At 32.2% G+C, this 22656-nt stretch overlaps 2 protein-coding genes across 4 annotated transcripts; one reads left to right on the forward strand and one right to left on the reverse strand.

Moving 5' to 3' along the window:
* Positions 1–7212: 7212 nt before the first annotated feature.
* Positions 7213–14244, forward strand: LOC18108304 (ERAD-associated E3 ubiquitin-protein ligase HRD1B). 2 transcript variants are annotated; one of them, XM_024591558.2, is made up of 8 exons: positions 7213–7430; positions 7717–8263; positions 9230–9406; positions 10683–10832; positions 10932–11149; positions 12522–12675; positions 13157–13430; positions 13912–14244. In XM_024591558.2, exons 2-8 carry the CDS (start codon positions 7731–7733, stop codon positions 14104–14106), a joined length of 1701 nt encoding a protein of 566 aa, XP_024447326.1. In that variant the 5' UTR covers positions 7213–7430; positions 7717–7730; the 3' UTR covers positions 14107–14244. The 2 variants fall into 2 exon arrangements, with proteins under 2 accessions (XP_024447326.1, XP_006371259.1); XM_006371197.3 differs by having other exon boundaries at positions 7217–7430; positions 10932–11140.
* A 4431-nt stretch (positions 14245–18675) lies between these two features.
* On the reverse strand, positions 18676–22241 carry LOC112325288 (probable serine/threonine-protein kinase PBL25). Of its 2 annotated transcripts, XM_024591353.2 has the most exons (6): positions 21896–22241; positions 21647–21759; positions 20802–20998; positions 20507–20693; positions 19831–20222; positions 18676–19716 (listed from the first exon to the last, which is right to left on the reverse strand). In XM_024591353.2, the coding sequence occupies exons 3-6, from the start codon at positions 20961–20963 to the stop codon at positions 18952–18954; spliced, it is 1506 nt and encodes a 501-aa protein (XP_024447121.1). In that variant the 5' UTR covers positions 20964–20998; positions 21647–21759; positions 21896–22241; the 3' UTR covers positions 18676–18951. The 2 variants fall into 2 exon arrangements, with proteins under 2 accessions (XP_024447121.1, XP_024447120.1); XM_024591352.2 differs by lacking the exon at positions 21647–21759.
* Between the last annotated feature and the right edge of the window lie 415 nt (positions 22242–22656).

The following is a 22656-nucleotide window of genomic DNA, read 5'->3' on the forward strand; positions in this document are numbered from 1 at the left end:
TGATAATTGATCAAAATATAACTAAAATTAAGATATTTGATGTCGCAACACGGACTATGTACTTTGTTGTATTTCTTAATTAAGTTTATTATAATGTGTTTTTTATTTAATCAAACGATTATATGTGCCAATAAAAGGTAAACAAAGTCATAAATGAAAGCAAATTGAATCAAACTATAAAGTTCAATTATAAAATAACTCAATATTTAATGACAAAGTTTTTTTTAAAAAAAATATATGTCAACCTACGTTAACCCGTGAACCACACAACCATGGGCATATAATCGGTATAACCCCATAGAAATGAAAGCGAAAAAAAAAGAGCATGAAAGACAATCCAAAAAAAATGTTTAAAGATGGAATTGAAAAAAATAATTAAAAATGAACCTAATCAACAACCAAAATCAACATGTGTTCATCTTCAAAACTCGTGACGATGATCATGAGGCCAGGACTAACCACGTAGAAGGCAAACTTAAAAAAAAATAAAGAAAAAATTTTAATAAAAAAAATATCGAGGCTTGAAACTAAAAAAAAAATAGTTTATAAAAAATCAATGAAAAAATATTTGAGTCAACCCATGTTAAACTACTAGCCTCGCGACCATAGGCACATGATTGGAATAATCCTATAGAAATGAAAGTGAGAAAAAAAAAGCATGGAGACCAATTCTCAAAATAATAAATGTTTAAGGATAAAATTTAAAAAAAAAATAAAAAAGGATGATAAAAAAAGTCAACTTATATTAACCTTAAAAAATGATGATCACGGTCATGAAGTTAAGATCGATTGTGTAGAAGGCAAACCCTAAGAAACAACGAATCAAAATTCTTAATACAAAAAAAATATTAAGGCATGAAACTACAATAAAAAAAATAATTAAAAAAAATAAGGATTCAAGTCAACCTATGTTAATCCACTAACCCCGCAACTATAAGCACAATATGGAGATAACCCTGTAAAAATAAAAGTGAGAAAAAAAAATATGAAAATTAATTCTCAAAAAATAAAATATCGAAGGATAAAATTAAAAATAAATTTAATTTTAAGAAGGACGTAAAAATATTAAAGTCAACCCATGTTAACCTTTAAAAGTTGTGATTGTGGTTATGAGGCCGAGATCGACTGCGTAAAAGGTAAACCCTAAAAATACAAATCAAAATCTTCAATAAAAAAATACTGAGGTATGAAACTGAAATAAAAATATTTTTTTAAAAAAAAGCAACAAAAAAAAGTTCCGAGTCAATCCGGGTTAACCCGCCAATCCCACGGCTATAAGCATAGGATTAAGATAACCCTATAGAAAGAAAAGTGATAAAAAAAAGCATGTAAATCAATTAAAAATTAAATATTTAAGGAAAAAATTAAAAAAAAATCAGTTTTATAAAATGACCTTAAAAAATATCAAAGTCAACATGTGTTAACCTTTGAAACTAATAACTCAATAAAAAAAAATATCAAGTGATAAAATTACAAAACAAAATGCAGTAAAAAAATCCAAAACAAAATAAATAGAAGTAAAAAGAATGATGGCCAAATTCAACATAAAAAATAAAATCAAATGTTGAGGGATGAAATTGAAACAAAATTCAATTAGTTGGATAAAAAAACTATTAAACAATTAATGACTAAATTTGATATAAAAATCAAATAAAACTTCGTGTTAAAGGATGAAATTGAAAAAAATAATAAAAAAAGATAAAAAGCAAAACAAATAGGAATCAAAAGAATAAGGATCAAATTAAATATAATAAATAAATGAAAGGACACTCTTATACTCTTCCTTTTTATTAATATTTTATATTTATAAAAAGATAAAATTGCCCTAAAGTCATCTTGATTATAACAAAAAAAACCATATTTGAAAGTGAAAAATGCCTCTAAAAGGAATTTTTACTCTTTTTTACTTGCAATGACAAATAAGTAATTTAACTATACTCATAGAAATAAAAGATCTAATAGGCCCCTGGATCCAAGTTAATGTTTTTTTTTTTTTGCTTATAAAGCTAATTAAATCATTGCGCTATGCTCAATAAAAGTTAAAAGTCAGATTTGCCCCAAACAATTTACTAATAACTAATGTGTCCCGATAAAAAGACAAAATCAACCCTAAATGGCTGGTTAAGTGGGGGTTTATACCATGGGCAAAGCGGGGAAAAACACTTTTTATTGTGACAATGTTTCTCCCATGTGGCTTGGTTTCTTTTAATGATTAAGAGTAAATTGTTAGACCTTAGAGGGATAGCCTAGGTGAACCTAAGAGGAGGGTGAATTAGATATGCAAGGTAAAATTATAACTTAAAAACTTTTTATTTAATAACATGCAATTCTAAACACTCAATTTAATACAAGAACAATGAACAATATAAATACAATAATTAAAGAGTTAGAATTTAGAGAGAATACATAAAGTTTTATAGAGGTTCGATAAACCACTTAGTCATCTCCTCGAACTTTTGTTTAAAAGTTCCACTGTCACACATCGATCTTCTTAGCGGGTGAGATCAAACCTTTTACATGATCTGTTTTGCGAGTACAAGCTCAAACCCAATCCCTGAACCCTTCTTCTTCATCTTCTTCTTCTTCTTCACAGGTTAAAGACTAAAAATCTTTCACTAATAATTATTGAAGGACAAGTGATAAACCACTCATAATTTTTTGTCTTTAAGAGACTTTTCCATGTGTTTAAAGTGTCACTAACACTTTTCATAATATACTCTTTTGGTAGAGTTGATTGGAATAACAATTAAGTTATTTATGATGATTTTGATAATTCATAATTAACCTTGTTTTCTAATTACAAGTGACACACGAGTGTTAGAAGTTGTTTTTGAGAGAGAGTATGCTTAGATATTTGTCTTAGGAGTTCCACCACTATTTTGGCCAATGACTATTTATAGGCTTAGAAATGAAACTAACCATTAGACACAATTTCTTGCCTATTGGAGAATTGGTTAGACCGTTTTTAGAATCGGTCAGACCCTTTTAAAATTGGTTAGGCCATTTTGAAAATCTAAAGTAGTTTCTGGAAAATTTCCAGAAATAAACTAACTATTTTGAGAAATGACTAGACCATTTTGAAAAATAGTTTGACCATTTCTCAAATTGGATGGACTGTTTTGGCTATTATCCAGCCAATGTCCCGTTTTTATGTTTCAGTCTTTTCTTGGTTTTCTTTGGTTCTTTTGAGTTTGTTTAGATTGTGTGGATGTTGCAAAGTGTCTTAAACAAGTCGGGTGCTATTGGCAAAACCCTATTACAAAATCTTGATTGGTGAAGTCGATTGTCATTATATTTACAAGTTCTTTGTTCTTGACTTTCGTGATTTCTTTCTTTCCTTGCTTGTTTGATGGTTTCCTATTTGTTTTAAACCTGTCTAAATCATCGCAAGAATATTTGCAACATATAATATACATATTCATATTTACATGGCATTAATTGTGTTTTACTTAACAATTAAAACAAGATTAATGCATGTGCCACACAACCATCTTTCATATAGCATATTGGCATAGACACATTAAATCATTTAAGCACTATAGCATGTCATTTAAAAGCTTCATGGAATATATAATTATTTATCAATTTATCAATATGGCATACTTATATGCATGGATAAAATTTAAGAAAGAAAAAATTAAAAATAAATATCATAAAGGATTGTACAAAAAAAGTGTTTGTTAATATTAGAAAAATATGTTATAATCTTATTAAAAATAAAGTAGAAATTGCACAACACTCTATTAAATAATATCTCAGACACATCTTAATTAATTTCTTAAAATGAATTTCAATTAAGAAATTTCAAGACTTGGCTTGACTTCAAAAAAAAAAGATAGAAATATTGAAAAGGAGGTCGCTTAACCTATTTTAAAAAAATTATTAAGAAGATAATGTTTTGAATTGAAATAGACTAGTTTAGATAACAAATGAAACACATGATTAGAATCATCAACTTTCTTGGATTTAATAATATTTTTTAGAAGCCACCTTTCATTTAATTATACTATAGACATTTTCAATAAAATGATCAAATAAAATTAAGGATAAGAAAATGATTTTATTTATTTTCAATTTAAATTAAAAGGAGGAGAAAAAAAAGACTAGGTGATTGGGTTTAAGTGGGAAGCCTGAAATCTGACCATCAAAGAGGTGGTAAAAAATCAGGGTTGATTTTTTTTTTTTGGTCTAAACAATAGATTTTGAACATATTTTTACTTATAAACACTCTTATAGACTCAAAAAACTAATATATCAATTTAAAGCACGCTTAAACTAATCCAAAAATAGAAAATCAAGCCAGGTAAAAAAAATTCTTTGTCAAGTCCAATCTTTATTTTTTAGTGAGATAAAGGGAAAAAAAAAACTTGAATGGAACTCTCTTTTTCAAATGAAATCATTTAACATTAAGAACAACTAGTTTAGTAGTAAAAAATTGGTCATTCATCAACTTTCTTTCACATTCGTTATTTTTAAGCAAGTTTCTCTCATTTTTGAAATACAGATACTGAAAAATAAATAAAATAAAATTTTAAAATAAAATGTTCAATTGAAAAAGAAGACTAAATTGTTTTTTGAAAAAAATTGAAGGAAAAAAGAAAAAGAGAAAAGGTGCATTATGAATAGTGGGGTAAAAAGAAAAAACCATTTATTTAAGCTATAACATCAAATTAGGTCTAAACATTTTCATTTTTCTTATTTAGCACAACCAAACTATTTTTCATAAAATTAAATATTAACCAAATATTAAAATGTTTTTTACACTTTAAGAACCCTATAGAAAACTAATTAAAATAAAATATGAGCTTAACATTACATATAACGCAAGGAATAAAAAAGTAATAATTTGATGATTAAAATAAAAAATCTCAAAAGGTTAAAAAGAAGTCCAACTTCGTTTTAGAATAGAGTGCATTACAAGGGAGTAAATAATGTTTTTGCAATAAGTTTTGGTTTTTGTTTTTTTAATAATTGTAATGTAATTTGTGGATTTTTTTGGCAGCTGATTTTCTTGTTGCTATAATTCTTTTTCCTCATTTTTTTATTTAGGGTAGTAATGTTATATTTTATTTAAATACAGACTATGGTAAAAGTAGAACATTAACAAAAGCTAAACCGCGTTGGGGTTTCACTGTAGTTACGCACACAGATTATTGTGCATTGTTATGAAGAAATTACCCTTTTACCTTTGAGCGGATTAAATTTAACCTTTTGATCTAGGGTTTTTTGATCTTTTTCTCTGGCTCAGTGGTCATTAAAAAATTATTTGAGGGTGTGTGTCTTTTCAATTTTATTAACATAGTAAAAATACTATTTTAACCCTATAGTCAATAAAATTTAGAACTGTTGACTAAGAACTTTCTTTACTTTTCACAATCTTCAAAACAATAATACTTCTTTGCCCTCAAGAAAAAAAAATTGGGCTGCTGGACAAGGGTATTTCAGGTTTTTCCACTTTCTATATATAGTATAATAATGTTTTTAATCTTAGAAAAGATAAAAAAAAAACTTTGCCTTTAGGGGTATTTTCACATAAGTATGTTGTGTAATTAAGAGGGTTATGAGGGGTGTTTTGGTTTTTTTACGTTTTGTTTTTTATTTTTTAATCAAAAAGCTGTTGGTGCATCCACACATACCAACGAGTGTGTGACGTCTATGTCATTCAGGTGACGTGTGTAACGCGGTCTGATGGCTAAATCAAGTTATCCACAGTCTCCCTGAATGCGCAACCGTGTCATCTTCCACATGTTGTGGCGTGTGTATGCTTATAATGGTTGGATTGCCACTGATGATCGAATTTTTTTTTTGCTTTTTCTTTCTTTTCTCTCTTCGACAGTTCAAGTGTACAATTGTCCTCTTTGTTTGTTATTTTTTAATTTCAGTCCTTATTCTTTGAATTTCTTATTTTATCCTTATTCCTTTTATAGAAGTTTTGTTTTCTTTTCAATTTTATCATTCAATTACAATTTATCATATGTTTTGTTTTTCATTTCAATCTTCATTCATTTAATTTCTTATTTTGTTTTTATTCCTTTTATAGTTTCAGTCCTCCTAAATCTGTCCCTATTTTTGGTTGATATTTTAGAATTCATCCTTTTTATTTTGATTTTGGTCATTTTCTCTTTCGTTTGAGTTTTATTTATTTACAATTTAGTCCTTCAATTCTAATTTGTGTATACTATGTTTTTCAATTTGGTTCTTTTACTTTTGATTTCTTATTTTTTCTCTTGACTCTTTTATTAAAGTCTTTATAGTTTTTAATTTTACCCTTCAAATCAAATTTATGGGTTTTTTCAATAATAATAATAATATTTATTTTAGTTTGGTCATTTTTTGTTTGATTTCTTATTTATTTCATTTTTTCTTTTGTCAAAGTTTTTTTGATTTATGATTTTATCATTCAAAACAAGTTTATAATTTTTTTTATTTAAAATAATAATAATAATAATTTATTATAATGGCTATGGTGGTTATAATACCAATAATTGTGGTGATGATAATAATAATAATAGTAACTGCGATAATAATAATAGTATATTAATAGTTAATAGTAATTGTGATTGTGATAGCAGCAGCATCAGTAGTAATAATAATAATAATAGTGATAAAAATAATAATAATAATAATATTAGTTATAGTGACGATGATAATAATTATAATAATAATATAAACAGTAATAATAATAGCGATGATAATAACAACGATAAAAATGATAATGATAATAATCGCGATAATAATAATATGATATTATTTATTAATAATAATAGTAATAGTAGTAGCTGTAATGATAGTGACAATATTAATAATGATAATAATAATAATGATGAAAAGAGTAATTATTATAATAATAATAATGATAATTCATCATTCAATGTTATATTTACTGAGAATTGAGTTTTACTGTTTTTTCATGTATGATATTTTTAATTTAATATCACATATTATTGTTTTGAAAAGTTTACATGACTTTCTTTTTTATTTTTTGTCTTATTATTTTTTTAATTTTATTGTTAATTATTTATTAATTTTTTTAAACCTATTAAATAAACCAATTCACATCAAATATCAAATTAATTATTAAATTTTCTTATCAAATCATCATGAATTTTATTTAACAAAATTTCCTAAATCAGATATGCATATCCTGTCCCTATGAGAGAATTGTTTTTTTTTTTTGAGAAACTTGTTATTCGGGCCCGAACTTGTCAAAATTCGAACGGGATGAGGAAAAGCCAACTCCTAAGAGACGTGGCTTCTCTTAATTGGGTAGGGTGACTCGACATATGTATCATCATTACGGATCAACGAACAAGTTCTCCTTTTTCTCCTGGAAAATCTAAAGCCACAGACACCACCGCATAGAGTTCGCAAGCAATCTTTTAATTTTTTTGATTTATTAGCGTTACAGGAATAGCTATATTCTTACAAAGGTAACCAATTTCATTTTTTCCTTGCAATGATTTAAATTTTAATTCTCTGATTCTATATCCTTCGATTGTTGAATCAGTGCTGATTTTTTTTCTTTATTTTTTCAAAATTAGGATCTGTAACGGATTTTGATTTTGGTAAATAGTTGTGTTTGTTGGTTTCTGAGTGATTTCGATTTTCTTTTTAGATTCGTTAGGGTTTCATTTGTTATGTTCTGTTGATTATTTTTAAGTGGGGAATTGTAATTAGGGTTTGTTTTAATCAATAATTTATGTGTTGATTATGTAGATTGGGACGAAAAAATGATGCGGCTGCGCACATACGCGAGCCTCAGTTTGGTGGGTGCTCTAGCTGTAACTTATCATGCATTCAACAGTAGAGGCCAGTTTTACCCTGCTATGGTTTATTTATCCACCTCTAAGATCACTTTAGTCCTTCTTCTCAACATGGGTTTAGTCATTATGTGCATTTTATGGCAATTCATTAAGCGGCTATTCCTTGGTTCCCTCCGTGAAGCTGAAGTTGAGAGGTTGAATGAGCAGTCGTGGAGAGAGCTCATGGAAATTCTCTTTGCCATTACTATTTTTAGGCAGGACTTCTCCGTAACCTTTCTTGCCATGGTCACCACCTTGTTATTAATCAAGTCTCTGCATTGGTTGGCTCAAAAGAGGGTTGAATACATTGAGACAACACCATCTGTTAACTGGTTATCTCATGTTCGGATTGTTTCTTTTCTGGGTTTCCTTTTTCTCCTAGACAGCATGTTTTTGTACAGTTCTGTAAAGTATTTGCTTGAAACAAGGCAGGCTTCAGTGTCTCTCTTCTTCTCGTTTGAGTAAGTTAACTATGCTTATGCCTTTTCCCTTTTATTTATCTTCTATTTCATCACAATTACATTATGTTCTTACATTCAACTGCCAGAATTGTTGAGCCATCTAGATGTTTCCCTTATATGTTTTTGTTTATGCTGGCTCTTAATAGCTTGTAATCTCATACCTTAACTGGTCAGCTGCATTAATGATCTCGTATTGAGTTGTGTGGAGTATATTCCAAGGAAAAATAGAATAAGAAAAAGAAACCAAAACCAGAGCATAAGAACAAATGGTATACTCATTGATTTTCAAATTATTCAAATGGTATTTAGAGAACACATGGAAGTTAAGTAGAGGCTTGAGAGATACAATCTTAAAATTTAGAGAAACTTGCTCATATAGCAATGCAATTGATCATTACTGTGCTACAAATAGTTATCTTGCAGCTTAATTGTTTTTAACTTTGTATCTTCAACTCCAGATTGGTCAATGTGGGACAAGTTTTGGTTAAAACTGGAACCATGACAATGATGGAGTTGTGGTTGGTTTCAATTTTCAAGTTTTGGTTAAATATGACTGTTTGCGACTTACTAGTTTTCAGCATGTGGGGGAAGTGCTTGTAGATTTGATCAAAGCTGCATGGGAGTTTTCAGCTTGAAAGAAATTTTGATCTGATTTTAATTTGCACTCATGCTGCCAAAAGTGTGGTCCTGGAAAAATCAGCGGCAGCCATAAATGCTGTGTTCTAATTGGTGTTTATTATCTTTTGTTTGGATGTTATCTAGATGTCCCTTCTCAGGTTACCTGGATTCTTGAAATCAATTCTAGAAAACTTGAATGTTATTGTAAGAAAACCAAGCAATATCGATTTTTGATCTCTCCATGCTTGTGAAATTACTCAATTCTACACTTAGGAACACACTTGTTTGCAGTTCGAAATTCCTGTGTTCATTTTTGCATTCATTAATGTCTACCATTTTGAATCTCAGGTACATGATACTGGCGACAACAACTGTGTCAACATTTGTAAAATATGTTTTCTATGTGAGTGACATGCTTATGGAAGGACAATGGGAAAAAAAGCCTATTTACACCTTTTATTTGGAATTTGTTCGGGACTTGCTTCACTTGTCTATGTATCTGTGCTTCTTCCTTGTCATTTTCATGTAAGTAATCAAGTTTGACATTAATTATCATTCTGGCATCTTGTATATATGATTTTTTTTTTTGTATTTTACCCTGTTCACCCACATGGAAATTATGTTTTTATCAACTATGATATTGTTGGATCATTGAGAGAGTATGTAATACATGCAAAGTTATATACATTTACTTCTGCAATAGAGTATTTGATCACGTATAGATCTAACACTTGTGAATGATGCCATGTGATGTTGACTTGCTTCCACAATGATGAGTTGTAGATAGACAGTTTTTACTTGGCAACTATTGTAACATCTTCCTACTAATTTTCATTGGAGAGATGTTATCAGGCCCTTGGAGTTTTTGACTGGTAGGATGTATTCCAACTATAGTATCTTTCCTACTATCGATCTGATTTTTAATGGTTATTTTCATTAATATCTCTTGCAAAATGGTTTGTTTTTCAATTTTTGACATGTGTGTGTACATGCGCTCATACACGCACATTCATTTATATATGGGCGTTTTCTATTTGCATTTACAATTATTTTGGAACGCAACCTTTTAATACCTAGAAAGGAATGTCAATGGCAGGAGTTGCATTTCTATATTTCTAGAAGGGAATGCTAGATAATTTCTCCTCTAGATCTTGTTTGAAAACTGTTATAAAGGGAGGATTTGGAAAACATGGAACTGGTTTAACAAGATAGCGGTTGTGCTATTGGGTCTGATTTTAATTTCTGCAGCACCCCTTTCCTGATCCATTATAACATTGCATGCCCACCCATGGACACATGTTTCTTCTTGGAATGACATCGAGATTACACCTCAGTTTGACCTTGTTATTGTCGCTTCCTTATACTGATTTTCAACCTATTTATCTTGAAGCCCCTTGTGGGATTGAAGTGCATTAGAAATTTTGTTGATGGTAGAGGACATTGAAATTGTACTTTAGAAACACTTGTTTCGATGTGTAGATTGAAAGACAGTTGAAAGTGGGTGTTGTAGAAAGCACTGTGGGTGGTGGCCAAGAATCATGTGTAAATATTTTGAACTGTTGGGATTTTTGTTGAAATTGTTTGCTTATATGGAGTTTTGTTTTAAACTGTATTAATTTGTGTTACAATCAATCAATTTGTTTATTTATTTCGTTCCTGTAGAATTTCTTTTCTCTTGCTTGTTATAGATGTTTTAATACATTCAAAGTTATACACTGCACTTCAATCCTATATTTTTTTGATCTATTTGTTCCTTGAACACTCTCTTGTTCCTTGACTAAATCTGAGTTTGTTTCTGCAGGAACTATGGTGTGCCTTTGCACTTAATACGGGAGCTTTATGAGACACTCAGGAATTTCAAAATTCGTGTTGCTGATTACATTCGTTATAGGAAGATCACTTCCAATATGAATGATCGGTTTCCAGATGCAACAGCTGAAGAGATTGATGCGTGAGTTCTGCACCTTCTCTAGCTCTTATGTTTATGACATGTTATTGAATATGCATGTCATTCTTAACATTCTTAACTTTTTTCCTCATAAATTTTCAGAAGTGATGCAACCTGTATTATTTGTCGTGAAGAGATGACCACAGCCAAGAAGTTATTATGTGGACATCTTTTTCATGTTCATTGTCTGCGTTCATGGTTGGAGCGACAACATACTTGCCCTACATGCAGAGCCCTAGTTGTACCACCTGAAAATAGTGTCAGTGCATCTGGAGCACAACATGGAGCACAACCAGATACTCACCAACAGGGTAATTATGGTGACATATCATCACAAATCCTCTTCTTATTGAAGCTTATTTTACAGAGCAGCTGTTATAATAAATCATGTTATTTGAGCACTGTTTTGGATTGAATGCACACACATAAATGACAAATTGTGTTTGCAGACAGATTTATTATATGTACTGATCTGACAGCTTTGTAGAAGTGAGCAAATAGGTTATATTTGTTTACTTTTGGAATATTCACGTACATGCATGCATCCATGCCTACTTGCACGCCTCTATGTGCATATGGTTTGTACATTATAGACATTGATGATGATATTGCTTTCTTTTCTCTAGGTCATAATCTTGAAATCGTAGTTGTTGAACAAGAAACTTGATGAATTTTGAAGAAACATGTGGGAAATGAATCATTTTAAATCCTTATCTTACTCATTAGGTAGAGGCTGTCTTGTAGTTATACTAGCTTATATTCACCATTTTTTAATGCAAACATGAACAATGATATTGGTATCTTCAGTGTTATTATTAGGTGCCATCTTGCTGCCTCAAAGGTCTCAATGTGAGGCGATTTGATTTGGTGCTGTGCCTCATGCCTGGTGCAAGAGGCACTCGTGTGAGGTCCACCTCGACATTGCCAACAAGCCAGTTACTTAGGATGAACACATTTCCATCCTAACCCTGTCTAGATAACACATCCACTGATTCAAAAGTTGTGGAACCTTCAATTATGGGAATAAATGGGCTCTCGCAATCCTTGTTGCTTTAAAGCCCCTTTGTGCCTTCAATGACTGGTTTTCTATTGGATTCAATGTACAGCTTCATTAATTTAACGGAGAAGGTAATGGAGCAAATGAAAAGTACATTGAAAACCCATAGAAAGAAAATTGAAATGAATCTTACCACATGGGATGTGGCAAGAAAAAGGGCTTTTATTCTACACAGGCAAAGCATGATTTACCTGAAATGAAAGAAGAAAGATGACTTGAATCATTGAGGATTTCAACTATTTTTGGAGAACAGATGAATGAAGTGATTTTAGCTCATTTCCCTTTTTCTGTGCATATTGTGTTACTGGCTGTTAGTTGGATGAGGTCTGAAGCCAGTTTTATCCAAAAGCATTATTAATAAGCTATGGAATCGTGCTGAGTGATCAAAATAGGAAACTAAGCTTTTGTATAGTTATTTTCTTGGATGGAAATAGTATCACATGGATATAAAAAGAATCACAATTTTCCTCATGGGTTGTTTTTTCCGATTTTGTTCTTGTTATTCAGTGTTCTCATTTTTTCAGTTATCTTGTTGGAGCAAGCATTGAAACTTACCCTTTATGGTTTTATATTCTTTCAGTGAAGCTGACTTGATGCTTTGGGTTTCATTAGCTAATTTTTGTGATTTTGAACAGAAACTGGCACTGCAACATCTGCAACTCGGATTTCAGCTGGTGGAGTGGCTGATGATAGTTTGAGCAGGAATCAGGTCAGACTCCAAGCTGCTGCCGCTGCCGCTTCTGTATATGAGAAGTCATTCACATATCCTTCAGCAAACACTATAATGTGGTATGCTCTTCTTTGCAGTAGCATTATTTTTATATTACCAAGCAGCATGTGCACCATGTCTGATCTTAATTCCTTTAACACATCTTATGTTTGGTTTCTATGCCTTTGGGTCTCTATTGTCACGCGCACACATGCTTCTCGTATTCTTGTTTGCAATTCATGTCAAATTTGAAATGGACTCTAAACTTGGCAACTCAGAAACATATTCATGTAATGCGTCTGTGTGTTGAAACCAAATAGAGTATTAAGTTTTTGTTCATGAACCAATCTTGGTTTGACTGCTTCGACTGTCTGATTGAAGACGTGACAAATATCTGAGGTCTAATATGCTAGATTACTTTCTTCATTCCCAATTCTACTATTTACTTTACAGACATGATGAAGGCCCAGCCGATATTTATGTCCTCTCCTAATCAATCTGTGTTTCCAACTAGTGGCCCTGGTTGAATTTTGGAAAGAATTAATCCTTCTTTATTTGTAGGTCACCTGGATATGCCTTACTCCCTCAGGTTCAGAGGCCTTTGGCTGACTCCACCAATATGGAGCCAAGTGGAGATCAAGGTGTCGTTGGACAACCACGGCTGCAATTTTCTATCCAAGGTGGACCCCCAAACTTGACCTTGCCTCAACTTCCCCACTGTGTCTTTGTCCCCATTCAGGCACCTGGTGCTTGTGTGTATCAGGGAGAGAGAGCGTGCAGTACACCAAACTCTGAGTTGGAAGCTCAGAAAAATTTTCTTCAACATCAGATTGAGGTATCATTGAGTGCACTTAACAGATTATTATTATTATTATTATTATTATACAATGTTCAACGGGGAGTTAATCTTATTAGTAATATTGGCAAGATTTTGATTCTGCACTCTTTTCGAGCTTAATTGATACATGTTATTCAATGCATAACAATGTTAATTACGCAAATACTGTGGCACAGAAAGTTACACAATTTCATACAGCTTTGTTTATGGGAATTGATTGCCTTATATGCACTATATTAGCAAGAGATTATTAGGTACCCCTGATGTCCCCCCCCCCCCCCCCCACTAACATAGAAGTGGAAGCCATGGGTAGTTATGATGTGGGTGACGGAAGTTCCTAATCATTTTTCTAGTACATTAACAATGCATTTGTTCTAGTTGATTGTCTTCGAGCTTAAATATTTGACATTTTAAGCAAAATTACATTGGTTTCTCATTGACATGTTTCTCATGCTCCGTCTTTTGCCATTTGCAATAGGTCCTGCAAAGTCAGCTCCAACTACTACAGAAGCCGGAGACTGAGGAAAGTATGCTTTTGGCTCCCACAACATCATCAGATAATAAAGGCAAGACTGTTGCATCATCACCCTCTGTATCAGAATCTGGTTATCACGCAGAGATTGGCCAGACTGATGATGCTGACACAGCGAATAACGTAGATCTCAAGCTTTAAGGTTGCAAACTCTAGTATTTTTTTTTTTTGAAATTTGAATAATAGTCTTGATCTCAATAAAATAAACTAGATATTTCTATTTATATTAGTTTGAGTTTTGAGAAACTTATAAGCCAAAGGAGATAGATTTTGTTGTGATCCCTCGTGTTTGCCAACCATTCTTATTTTGATGAGACGAGTAATGCATGGAAGGTATATCTACCTCTGCAAAAGTGGGATCAATTAACATTTAAGATTCTGTTTATCATAGATTTTGAAACCGTGAGAAATCTAAGCTGATTTTTTTTTTTTCATAGAGTCTTGATCAACCCACCAAATTTTAATTTGGAAGAATAACTTTAGTTTAATTTATTAGTCATTTTTGTCTAACAGGGATTAAATTGAAGTTTTTCATATCCCAATTAAAAAATCCATAATTTTTAGGTTTTAAAGAAGATAATATGTTACTCATTTCTAATAAAGATAGAGTGATATGTCGTTTGTCCTTGTTTTATTGTCTTCTCCGATTGAGAAGGCTAATCGAGATGTTATTTTCAGGTGAATGAAAATGACATCTCCAATCATCTCTGGACCTTTAACCACCACTAATAGATAGAGAAACATTTTCTCTACAAGGATGAGCCACCCTCATAAAAAATTTACACTCTATTTCTTTCACAAATTAGACAATATCTTGTCTCTAGTCAGCCACTTTGTATTAACAGATTAAAGTTGATAACGAGTCAATCTTTCAAGTAATGAATGTGGAGTTTTGGAGCTTCAAATTGAGTGTGTTTGTTTCTAAGGGTAGATATGCATCCCCTCTACATGGTTCATGTAGACCAACGATATGATTATCTTTCAATTTTCTCGATGACCTCGTTAAAGTAGCACGCTAAGTCAGCCATGACTGAAGAAGAAAAACTCCTTTGATTGACTAACTTTGTGACTACTTTCTCTTGATCAAATTGAACCCACAAGATGACAAAATGAACTAGAACCTTTTTTTCTAGGGAGATTATGAAAGGATGGGAGGAATCTTTCCAAAACCATCTTTTTTTTTTGAAAAACCATTCTGGTTTTAGCAATAGTTTTTGGAAGGATTTTGGTTATAAAAGAGCAACTGTTCTTTAAGGAGAGGGGGATGGAAAAGAAAAAGAAGAGAAGAGAGAAAAAAAACACCGAAAGAATTGAAAGAAATCTTATAAATGATTAAGAGAAGCTAAAAAAAGAGTGCACCAAATTGAGAGAGAAGGAAGGAACAAAATCCAGACTAGATAGAGGTGAAAAGGAGCTGAAAATCAAAGAGAAAGAAACCAATGATCTAGAGGAGAAAGCCATATCACTCTTATTGTAGGGTAAACCTTCAAACTTTAAGGAGAAGGTGAAGTTCAATGAACACACTACCCTTTTTGTTTTTAGTTCATGTTTTAAACTATTGTTTGATGGCTTAATGTTTATACATCATGCTTTAAGTTGTTAATATTTGTGTCTAAATGCAATTTGTTTATGTTTGGACTAATATATACATGGGTGTTCACGATTGGATTTGATGCATATTTTGTTGTTTTAAGGTTATATTATGATGTTATTAATAATATTTAAAGGGCAATTCAACATGTTTTATGTTTGTTTTAGTGGGCAAGTCTATTTTAATTCTTCTCGTTTCTCAATAAAAGCATGGTTTTGTGTTGTTCTTGATGGAATGTTGTTTTGTTGAAAATAGGTTTATTATAATGTTAGTAAAAAATAGATATAGAATCACCAAAACAGTGTTTGTAGCCTAGGATGTGCTCTTCTAATCTTTCTATGATTTTGGATTGAATACTTGTTTTTGTTTCTATTTGGTTCCTTACATGTTCTAGAGAGTCTTAGTAGGTCAATACAAGCATTCTTGAGGTTGTTTTGATTTGGTTTAAGGCTTGCTGCCAGGACTTAGTGTTTTCTTGGGTTTTAGACATTTCTAGGTTTGTTGGCATTTCTGGGTTGATGTTCATCCGTTGAACATTGTTTTAGGTTCCTGATTTTCATGCTTTCTTGGTAGGTTGATGGTTCCTACATATGCGTGCATACTGTTAGGTCTTTAATCTGAGACTTTCATGACTTAAAACATAGATTTTGTAGCTTTTGATATTTGTTTTTGTCTTTTCTTTCCTTTTTTTTTTTTGTATAAAATCGAATAATCGGGACTTTTATTGGATTATTGTGATAATCTAGCTCCAAAACCTTTTTTCAATGATGTTGGTGTATGATTCTGTACCTTTAATTTTGTGCAATCTCGTTTGAAATCGAACTTATAGTTCTAGGTTTATTTATTGTGTCCTTCATCAAATTTAAGCAAAAAAACCTATTTGATCTTTAGTGTTTCTTTATTGTTTCTAGACTTTGTTTGTGGGCTTAAGTCTTTGGCTAGGAAGCCCGACTCGGTGTCTAGGCTGAGCCTTTCCTTTAAATAAGACAGCTCTTGACAAGTTTAGTTTTTACCAAAGAAAAAGTGCAATTTTTTGTCCTTAAAACATTGGTATTGTGCATTGTAAATCATCACATTGTAAATGTTTAAAGGATCATAAAAGTATTACTTTTTTTATTTTTTATTCTAAAAACTGCTTACGCGTGTTGGGTTAAAGCTAGGACGTCAGACCCAAGCCAATATTCTCTATACTCTTAATATTCTTTATATTTTTTAAAAAATTATTATTAATCTGCTACCCATTATGTTCCAATATGAGAATTTATATGCATTTATTGAAGACAAGTTCCTTCTTGTGACATGCCTGGAATATGATGCTTTACGTACCTCGACTATGAGCTTTTACATTTCAAGGAAAATCATGTCATCTGCAATGAGAATTTTCTATGCAATGATTCCATTAGTGAAATCAGTAACTCGAACTCTGAATCTCAATCCATTGTATTTGATCAGGTGTAGTGAACACTTAGCTATTATTTTAATTACACATTTTAATTAATTGAATATATGCCTCTATAGAAATGAAAGTGTATTTCTTTAATTCTCATTCCAGTTTTTCATTTCTGAAATTAATAAAAAAATAAAAATTATTGATTCCCTTGTTCTTAATTTTCACTGTCCTTTTCTTCTTTCTTTTTTCATTTCGCAGTTATGTTTGAAATTTCAATTCATATTTAATTAATTAAAATGTTGAAGTAAATTAATAAGTTCTTTGATAGACTTTACTAGCCAAGGAAATAGATGACAAATATCTTTCATATGCTTAGGAACGAAACATCATAAAATGCGTTGACCTTTCAGTTACCTAATTTCTCCTTAAAAAATGTCTATATAACAAATGAACAAAAAAAAAAAAAAAGAGCATAGTCTTTCCCTCATATTATTATTATTAGATTATACCATTGTTATAATTGCTACTACCCGCTAGAACAACTGAACATGTTTATGGTTGCTATTAACAGTTAAGTACTTTATTTTTATTTTTATTTTTTTTTATTTAATTTTATCCATCAACATTTTATTCATTTTGAATTCATCATAATAATGTATTTTTAGCTTACTTTCTATAAAATTATTACAGTCTTAAACAAACATTCTAATATTTAGTTGGTGCTCAATTTTTTCAAGTATCTATTTTTGTTATCATATTATTAAATAAAAAAAAGCTTAAAATCAAAGTTTTTAAATTCAATGGAGTCTATGATCTAGATTGTGGGTTTTTTGAGTTACGTTGTGAAGCCCATATTGATTCAATATATTGCCGCCTCAACATTCAAAACAAAAGATATTATTTTGAGATTTTTTTTGAGTTAGGTCAAATTATGCTTTTATCGGTCGTCCGAATTGTTTTTGAACTCAACAAGTCAATCAGGTCATGTAAAGTCACCTCTCATGCAAGTTAATTTTAAACCTGAGCTAAGAATGGATTTGGGTTGAAAGTTCTCAAGGTTGACCCGCTAGGTCGGCTTTAATAAAAATATCAAATAGTTTTTTTTATTTCATCTTCTAATTTTTTTTCAATTGAATTTTTTTTGGCTTTTCTTAATCAATTTTATCTATTAATATTTGATTAATTTTGAATTGTTATTCATAATGTGTTTCGGTTTGTTTTTTATAAGATTATTGTAGTTTCAAACAAATATCTTGATATTTGGTTGATGTTCAATTTTGCAAGTTTCTATTTTGTTATCCAATCATTAAATAAAAAATAGTTTAAAAAATAATGTTGTTAAACCCAGCGGAGTCCATGATCGAAGTCGCGAGTTTGGCGAGTTAAGCCGTAAAGTCAAGATCTATCTAATATGTTATCGCCTCAATATTAAAAAAAAATATCAGCTTGAAATTGTTTTAAAATATTTTACAAAAACAAACATAAGAAAATATTTTTCAAAAAACAAACAGAAAAATCTGAAAAATATTATCACGAAAGATATTTTTCGTGAAAAAAATAATCCTAAATAAGTATCAATTGTCAACTAATATATCAAGAGAAAAATTAGACAACTTTTTTTTTTCTATATTAAAGAGGCCAAGTTTTTCCAGTTCCGCTTGGGTTTATTATTTTTCTTGACTGTATTGTGGGTGTAGTAGGGTTTTATTCTAATGAAATCATCCCTTGGTAAGTATAAACTTGAAAACGTCCATTAAAAATAAGCATACACAAGAGTAGAGAAGAAAACCTTTCTGCGGGTGTTGTTTTCTCAACTAAGAAATGAAATACCAAATTAATTTAATGTGCAGAATGATGGAAAACGACGAGATTGAGATCTTCACGATGAACAAGGACTTCCTTCACCTGATGCGTTGCTGTCGGCGTCTACTTCCTTCCTGTGAGTCCTTCTGTACATAAGAAGAAACACTCCCATCAAGTGATACCTTGCTGATGTGATCCGCTACTATTGTGACTTCACAGATCCAACTTCATCCTCTAAATCCTGGCCGCTGCTGAAGCTTAAAGAAGCGTTTCTGTCTCGTGACTTGCTGCTGCTGCTTTTGCCGCTGGTAGAAACAGTGCTTCCTTCCAGTCTTGATCCCGTGCTGCTTTTGTGGCTCAAAGAATTTTTCGATTTTTTGCTGCTCTTGCGGTGGAAAGAGGCATTACAATGCGAACTCCTGCTGCTAGCGCCATTTGAGGAAACACTTCCATATTGTGATCCTCTACCATTCGATGTGAACTCCTCCAATCTCCTGCTGTTTTTACGAGCGGAAGAAACACTGTCATCCATTGATTTCATGCTGCTGCTTGTGGTGAAGTTTCTGCTCCCGGTAACAGTCTGTTGATCTCTACAGTCACTGTCCCCATCCTCGTTATCTGAACTTTCATCATCATGGTGATCTGAAGTATCTCCATCATGTTCTTTTTCTCTGTCCTCGTTATCTGAACTCTCTTCGCTCTGACTGCCATCACTAGCCTTATCATCGTCATCTGAACCATCTTTCTCCTCTGAAGGAGGGATCAATTGAGGCATATCAGTAGCTGTTGACAGAAAACTTAATGCTGTTACAACGTCGCTCATCAAAGGACGGGCTGATGACTCATCTTGCAGACACATTGCTGCTATTGCAACAACTTGATTCAGGTCTTTTTCGGGAAATTGCTTGTTAAGAAGTGGATCGGCCATATCTGGATACTTTTTTGGGTCCTTGAATTTCGGTTGTGCCTGCTTGATGACAAGCATATAACGATTAGTAAATTATTACAAGCTGCTGAAGCTGATTTATACAAATACATCGAATGCATTAATGAAGAATGATTAAGAAGTTAGATTACTAACCCAAGAAACTAGATTTTGCTCGTCGATGGGTTTTGTAGTGTCTATGGCTCTTCTTCCGGTAATGAGCTCCAGCAAAATAACTCCGAAACCGTACACGTCTGATTTTTGTGTGAGATGACCTGCTCTAGCATATTCTGGAGCACAGTAACCATAAGTTCCCATCACTCTTGATGAAGGATGCATCTTGTCCCCAGAAGGCCCAAGCTTGGCGAGTCCGAAATCAGAGAGCTTGGGGGTGAAATCTTCATCCAGAAAAATATTGGAGGGCTTTAAATCGCGAAATATAACTGCGGGATCGGCTTTTTCATGCAGGTATTCTAGTCCTTTAGCGGTACCAAAAGTTACTTTCATTCTGGCAAACCAGTTCAATGGCTTTCGTTCTGCTGCTATATCTGCAAATTCGTTAAATTTTGTACTCATTAACACCTATTCTCGTGCACAAAGAATTCTGAACATAAACTTACTCTTTCTTTTCATTAAAAAATAAAGCATGGGGAGAATCGAGATCAACACAGGGATTATATTTTTGAAAACTTGTGAGGTGCACACAGCATGCGTGCGACGTCTTAGAATCTTGATAGTTTGTGAGAGAACGACTACAGATTATAAGAATATACGTGCACATATTTATGTTTGAATGCAGAGAGGAGACCAAGGGAAAAAGAAAGAGAAATACCAAGGAGATGATCCTCCAGAGAGCCTCCTGACATTAATTCATGCACCAAAAGCCTCTGGTCTCCATCAGCACAGTATCCAATGAGGTTGACCAGGTTTGGGTGGTGTAAACGACTAAGCGTCAAGACCTCACCGAGAAACTCGTTTCTTTGCAGTCCATTCCTGTCAAGTTGCTTCACAGCCACCACCTATGTTTGCAATAGTAGTAGTAGTAACAGATACAACAGAAAATTAATGTAAGCTAGATTTTGTTATGCAGTTTATATAAAACACCGGAAGTTGAAATCCTCAATGACCTGCCCGGTTGATGCCAGGGTCCCTCTGTAGACTCTTCCAAATCCACCTTCACCCAACAGGCATTCTTGACGGAAGTTCCTGGTTGCAGTGGCAAGCTCGCGGAAGGTGAAGGATTGGGTCTCAATATCTCCTATTTCGACATTATCTCTATCTTCCTCCATCTTGTTTCCATCTCCGGGTTTTTGTTTCTTGATCTCTACAGCAAACAACATGAGAATTAAGATCAATTCCTGCACGCGAACTAAGCTTGGAAATTAATCAAGTGTTAGTTTCTTTCGAGTGGAAGTCATTAATTTGAGGCAATTACAGTCCAAACTAAAACCATAAGAATGACTCATTAATTCAAGAACGTATCGAAATTCGTTAAAAGATAATGAGGGTTACATTTGGCTTCCTCCATCTTATGTAAAAAAAAGATTTAAATTGTAACTCAACTCGTCAAATTTTATGTTTGCTCTTCAATAGTCATGAGTTCGAGTTTTTTCAGGGCCACTGAAAACTTACATAATCGTTAACTTCAGAACCCGTGGAATTAGTCGAGATGCATACAAATTAACTCAAATATCCATATTAATAATAATAATAAAAAAAATCTCAAGTTTTAGGTTTAAAACTTATTCTTTGGCCCCTTTTAAAAAATCTTCCATGGTTTGTACCTCTCTTAAATATGCATTTCTGACGCTATTCAAATGGATGAATTTTCCTGTAGTTACGTGCAAATCCCTGGTGGTTCTAGTCTAATGAAGCTGATTTTTAAGTCCCTCCTAAAACCAAATCAAGGTTAAAAAAAATAAAAATAAAGGCAGTAGAAACAACATGTATAGGAAATTAAAGCTATGATTACTTTAATCTTTATCGTTAGGACAATATCAATCTGTATTCTTCTCCCTTGGTACGTACGTATCCGTTTATCTAATTTCCACATATGTTGTTGGGTGAGATAAATACCTTGTACTTCTGGAAAATAGATAAACATATAAATCATTTCATGGTACGTGAAGGAAAAGAACAAAGCGCAGAATTTAATTACATTTGATTTAAGATTTCAAGACCAATATTTGACCTTGTTTTCGATAATTGAGGGACATATTACCAGACAACATTGGCGACCCATTCTCTCTCTTGCTTTTCTGAGATTGGAAGCACGAGAAGCAATTCATCTCTTGATCGTTAAAAGCCTCTGATCAGGGAAATGAGAGCACCACGGATTCTTGGACAAAATGCAACTTGCCAGGCGTTACAAGCCCCTGCGTCAAAAACCATAAAAGCTTGGGAGGGAGCTGAGAGATTGGTGAAGGAGGAGGACAGGGTCCTTCAAGGGAATTGAAGGACCCCACGGGTGGGAAGGAATCAGGCAATGAGAAGGGAAAAAACGTTATTGAAGGGAGCTAGTTTTTTGGGCAACGAACATGATGAACTCATTCATTGGAGCTCTCCAAGAAAAAGGTGGAGAATTTATTGGAACATCTTTGACAAGTGTGCTTCGAGAGGAGACCAGGAATTGCGGAGTTTATATTGTTGTCTTCCCATGCTACTGGAGAGGGTATCCAATCATTTTGTGATGCTAACGAACTAGTCTGCTTGGTCTGCTCTCCTGTCTTATATCATGAGCTAAATCCTACTTGTTATCAACTTTCAGACCAAATATATACATCAAGAAAAACATTATCATTCAGGACAAAAAGGAAAAGAAAACTTCGTATGATATGAATGACTAGGTATGATACAAGGTTTTAGGTGTCCAGTCAAGTAGACTATGTATGGTATTTTTAAAATAAATAAATAATATTCTTCTCATTATATTATCATATAAGTTATTTGAATATACATTAATGAAGAGAAAAAAAACAAAAA

The sequence above is a fragment of the Populus trichocarpa genome, chromosome 19, assembly GCF_000002775.5.
Source record: "Populus trichocarpa isolate Nisqually-1 chromosome 19, P.trichocarpa_v4.1, whole genome shotgun sequence".
Taxonomy (NCBI): domain Eukaryota; kingdom Viridiplantae; phylum Streptophyta; class Magnoliopsida; order Malpighiales; family Salicaceae; genus Populus; species Populus trichocarpa.